Here is a 5,715-nt window from a genome sequence, read left to right on the forward strand (position 1 = left end):
GGTTTCACCATGTTGGCCAGGCTGGTCTCAAACTCCTGACCTCAGGTGATCCACCTGCTTCGGCCTCCCAAAGTGCTGGGATTATAGGCGTGAGCCACCGCACCCGGCCATGTTATCTTTTAAAAATAAAACTCGGCCAGGCGCAGTGGTTCATGCCTGTGATCCCAGCACTTTGGGAGGGTGAGGCAGGCAGATAACGAAGTCAGGAGATCGAGACCATCCTGGCTAACATGGTGAAACCCCATCCCTACTAAAAATACACAAAATTAGCCTGGCGTGGTGGCGGGTGCCCGTAGTCCCAGCTACTCAGGAGGTTGAGGCAAGAGAATGGCGTGAACCCGGGAGGTGGACCTTGCAGTGAGCTGAGATTGGGCCACTGTACTCCATCCTGGGTGACAGAGCCAGAATCCGTCTCAAAAAAAATAAATAAAACTCATCACCTTCCCAAAGCCTTCCTTTTCCTCCAGGGTTAATAGCACCTTGTTCTTACATCAGTTGTCCTGTCTGTGCTCATCTCATGTATTCACACATCTTTTCCATGGATGTCCCCAAGGGCTGGGGAGGAGCCTTATTTCTTTGCTGACAGTGGTAGAAATCAGGATGGAACTGTGGCCATGCCTTCCTCCTGTCTATGCTGCCTAAGCAGTTATCATCCAAGGTCCATTCTCAGTTCCCCATAAATTGCTGCCCTACTCTAGTCCGTATTTTCAATAAAACACTTTATACTGCATAACCAGACGTGCTATTTTTTTTCTTCAGTGTTTTCTTCCCCACATGAGTTGATGAGTTGTAAACCCCTTGAAGTACAGAGGGGCTACATGCTAGAGTCATTGCTCCCTGACAGTTAGGGCTTAGGCTTAGGAGTATGGTATCTCGTTAAATTTTAGATGGATTGGAGAGCATAAGACAATGTGTTTCTGCATAATTCTAACAGGCTTGTACACCCTCTGCCATATTTACTCCTTCAGAGAGGGAGCCGTGCCTCTTTGGTCAAGATCAACTCAGAGGCTGTGAAATTGTAGGTTTCTGGATTTCTAGAAAAGTGTTGGGATTAGTAGTGTTAAAAGAATGATGAAAAGCACAGCGAAGGATGAAGGTGTGCGAGATAAGGCTTTTCAGAGTCTTGGAGGCGGAGATTTAAAAATGGCTACCTTTTTTTTTTTTTTTTTTTTTTTAGACAGAGCCTTGCTCTGTCCCCCAGGGTGAAGTGCAGTGGCCAGATCTCAGCTCACTGTAACCTCTGCCTCCTGTGTTCAACCGATTGTCCTGCCTCGGATTCCCGAGTAGCTGGGATTACAGGTGCAAGCCACCACACCCGTCTTAATTTTTTTCTATTTTTAGTAGAGATGGGGTTTTATCTTGTTGGCCAGGCTGGTCTTGAACTCCTGACCTCAAGTGATAACGCTTGCCTCAGCCTCTCAAAGTGCTGGGATTATAGGTGGGAGCCACTGCGCCCAGCCCAAAGTTTTTTTTGATAGGAGTCTGTTTTCTCTCTCCTTGGATTTAAGCTGGTCTTGGTGACTTATGTGACCAGTAGACTACAGAAGTGATGTTCTGGGACTTGGGAGGCTAAGTCATAAGAAGCCTTCTAGCTTCCAACAGGCCTCTTGGGATACACAGTTGTAGAGTCGTGAGTCACTGAATAATAAGTCCAACTACCGCGTGGCACTGAGACTACATGGAGAGCTGCAAATGAGAGAAGAGACAGGGAGGCCCAGCTTTCTAGCCTTCCCTGACAAGGGCATGTAGAGAAGCCATCTTGGACCCTCCAGATGAGCCCAGTCATCACCTGAATATCCCCAGGCAGCTCTGGTGGTACCTCATGGGACAGAAATGTCCAGTTGAGCTCTGTCTGATTTCCTGACATAGAATTGTGAGATAAAGTGGTGGCTGCTTTAAGTCACTAAGTTTTAGAGTTGTTACACAGCCAGCTGAAACACTTGGAAATACTGTGCTTGTGGCTTTACTTTTTATTTTTGCCAGTTTGATGCACTTAAAGAAAACCAGGGAGTATATGATTTTATTGCATTAATGACTATAAAAGTATGCTAGTCTAAAAAATATAAAATAATTTAAACCTTATTTTTTTCTAGTTGATTTCTCAAAAATGGTGGCATACTCAAGAGGTCCCTTCAGAGTGGTTTCTTAATTTTACCCTCTTTTTTTGATTTCTCCATCAGAATCATCTCTTTTCTAAGTGATTTCTGATAAGGTTGCAAAATTGGATAAGCTGTGACGCATTCAAACTTTCACCTTCTCTTTTTCCACTTGAGATTTTAGGAAAGACGGAATGGGGCTGGAGCACTTCTGAGCATATCTTTGCTCTGTGAGTTCTCCCTCAGATCATTCGGTCTTGATGTCCTTTCATCTGTTCCTTTGTCCATGTCACCTTGTGCTTACTGGTTTCAGTTTTGTGTGTTTTCTGGATAGTTTCATGCTTTCCACCCTTTTCCAGTGTTCGTATTTTAGGAGAAAGTATTTCACTGGGAGTTCTTTGAGGGAGCAGTCAGTATTTGTGGTCCCTGAGGCCTCTGGCTCGTTCAGCCTGGTATGTGTGTTTCTTTATGTGACTCAGTTCCCTCTCAGGCACTAGAGAGTCCCATTTTTTAGCACCTTCTGTTTTCTCACTTTGTGGTCTCTACTAAAAATACAAAAATTAGCTGGGCGTGGTGGGGCATGCGCCTGTAATCCAAGCTACTCAGGAGGCTGAGACGAGAATTGCTCAAATTTGGGAGGCGGAGGTTGCCACTGCACTCGGTGATGAGAGTGAAAGTCCATCTCAAAAAAAAAAAAAAAAGTTAATGGGACTGAAAAATTTTTCCGTCACCATTTTATTCTGTCAAGTAAGAATATGAAAAGCAGACAACTGTCTATTGCTAGCATCTCACGACATTCTAATGGTGTCCTCTGTTTTCCCCCAAAAAGGGGGAAACTAAATGAAGCTAATTTTTTTTTTCATGGAAGACAAAAAAGTTGCCTCTGACCTTCAGCAAAGCAGACATTTAGGAACTCACACAGCTCCAAACCTAGTATTTGTTTATTTCTTTTCCATTTCAATTTCTTTTATCTTTATTACCTTTTCTCACTCCAAATGTCTGTTACTAGTTGTTTAACCTTGGGTAAGTTATTTAGCCTCTCTGATCTACATTTCTTAACTTGTGAAACTGCCATAAGGATTAAAGGAGTTAACACATATGCTGGCTGGGCACAGTGGCTCACCTGGGAGTTCTTTGAGGGAGCAGTCAGTATTTGTGGTCCCTGTAATTCCACAAAGCCTGTAATTCCAGCGCTTTGGACGGCCAAAGCAGGCTGAGCTCCCAAGCTCAGGAGTTTGAGACTTGCCTGGGTAACATGATGAAACCTCGTCTCTATTAAAAATACAAAAACTAGCCAGGCATGGTGGTGTGCACTTGTAATCTCAGCTACTCAGTAGGCTGAGGTGGGATGATCACTTGAGCCCAGGAGGGTGAGACTGCAGTAAGTTTTGCTTGTGGCACCGCACTCTAGCCCGGGTGACAGTGAGACTGCCTCAAAAAGAAAAGACAAGCCAGGCGCAGTGGCTCATGACTGTAATCCCAGCACTTTGGGAGGGTGAGATGGGATGATCACCTGAGGTCAGGAGTTTGAGACCAGCCTGGCCAACACGGTGAAACCCCATCTCTACTAAAAATAAAAAATTAACTGGGTGTGGTGGTTCATGCCTGTAATCCCAGCTACTCGGGAGGCTGAGTCATGAGAACTGCTTGAACCCAAGAGGCAGAGGTTGCAGTGAGCCAAGCAAGATCATGCCACTGCACTCCGGCCTGGGCAAGAGTCAGACTCTGTCTCAAAAAAAAAAAAAAGAAAGAAAAGAAAAGAAAGAAAAAGAAAAACAACACATATGCCTGGGACTTTGGACAGTCTCATTATTTTTCAAGGCTGGCATGTTTTGAAGGGCCCTGGCAGAGGTTACTGTAGGACTTCGCAAAAGGTTGAGGCTTTAAAGGGACGGAAGTGAAATGGGACAGGAATATTAAGACCAAAAAGCCTCCCGGTCCACCTTCTGTCCAGAGCATATTCTGCTCTTTCTGATGCATCTCACAGGCTTTGCTTTTGTTCAAAATGAGAGCTGGTCTGGGAAAGGACTGGGAATAGTCAAATCTGCCATAAAGAACAAAATGGATGGAGCTTGACTTAAGAACATGAATACTGAGACATAGCATGCAGCTTTCAAGTCTAAGAAGTTAGAGGAACCCCTGAGAAACTGCTGGATATTACATGGCCACTCCTTAGGTGCCATCCGATTGTGGCAGGCACAAGTGATGCTTGGCAGTATTAACAAGTCACCAGGCCACCAAGAAACCTCCTCCAGCTAGGTACCTATCCAACACAGGCCCTTGGGGTCAAGAATGTCGAAACTCACCTCAAAAGTTTATTTCTATTTCTCTGGGTTTCATGATTTCACTTTTTAAAACATACTACTTTAAAAAAATATTGCATAATCAGCTTTATTGTTGACTGGGAAAACCATGAGGACAGACGGGCCGAAATTATCTGTGCACACAGAGGGAAAGATAAGGCATATTACCTTGCTGGAACTCATTTTTATATTTTGCCCTAGACTGCTATTCCTTAAGAAATCTTCCTTAAAATAGTGGTTGCAAAATGGAGGCCCATGGGCTGGATTCAGCCTATAAAATTGTTTTGTTTGGCCTGTAGAGTCAAAAAAAAAAAAAAAAAATCTGTATTTCCAGCATCTCTTATCAAAAGTTGTATGTCGCACTGGACTTAGTGACACAAGACAGCAACTAGCTTTGATAGTTGTTTCCTTTAAAAGCCGTTAAGTGTTCTTTAATTTGGGAACCCTTGCCATTCACGGAATACCTGCTTGTGTTCTTGTATTCATGGGCACTGGAGTGAGCGCCAGCTGGTCTGGAAGCAGTTCCAGCAAGTCACCTACACGGTGGCCAGGGGCGGCCTGAGAGGGAAACTTTCAATCCGAGACCCGCCGGAAATGACTCTGGGATACTCACAACCTCCGGTCCTCAGTTTCCTTACGGTGGCCAGGGGCGGCCTGAGAGGAAACTTTCAATCCGGAACCGCTGGAAATGACTTTGGGATAATCACAACCTCCTGTCCTCAGTCTCCTTACCTGTGAAATGGGGCTGATCACGCATAGCTGTGGGAAGCACTGGCCCAAATGCAGGGCTTGGGGGCACGACCACGATCCCCGCCCACGGGTCCCCGCGCCTGGCCTCGCTCTCCACCCCTCCCGCCGCGGGCCCCCGCGCTTCGCGGAGGTCGGCCCCGGGCGTCGAGAGGCGTGGTCGACCCAAGCAGACCCTCGCGGCGGCCATGGCCTCGGTGGTGGAATACAGGGGCCTCAGGGCTGGCTACCACTGCGGCTACTGCGACTCCAAGGAGGGCAAAGCGTCCTGCGGTGAGTGTTCTCGACGCCGGAGCTGGCGCTGCCGCCTCGCGCCCAACCCCTGGCGCGCCGGACAGGCCCTCGGCGAGGGCAAGAGCAGACTCGCGCCCCGACTCCCTCTTCCCTTCCCCTTTCAACTCTCCCCATCCCGTTTCCCTTCCCGCTCCGTCTCTCCGCCTCACCCTCACTGACGACGGCGGCCCCTTACGGAAAAGGAACGGAAATAATGGAAAGCTGCCCTCGGTCAAGATGGCGCGGCCGGCGTCAGCTCCAAGAGGGCAAGAGCAGACTCGCGCCCCGACTCCCTC

General features: G+C 47.1%; 1 protein-coding gene across 1 annotated transcript in view; it reads left to right on the forward strand.

The window, feature by feature from the left end:
• Positions 1–5,131: 5,131 nt before the first annotated feature.
• Positions 5,132–5,715, forward strand: part of ATE1 (arginyltransferase 1) — a 179,894-nt gene continuing 179,310 nt past the window's right edge. The window contains exon 1 of the mRNA XM_011930249.1: positions 5,132–5,419. Within this exon, the coding sequence (XP_011785639.1) occupies positions 5,335–5,419 (85 nt within the window). The 5' untranslated portion in view covers positions 5,132–5,334. The remainder of the gene's footprint in view (positions 5,420–5,715) is intronic.

Source organism: Colobus angolensis, unplaced genomic scaffold (assembly GCF_000951035.1).
Source record: "Colobus angolensis palliatus isolate OR3802 unplaced genomic scaffold, Cang.pa_1.0 Scaffold85, whole genome shotgun sequence".
Classification (NCBI taxonomy): Eukaryota; Metazoa; Chordata; class Mammalia; order Primates; family Cercopithecidae; genus Colobus; species Colobus angolensis.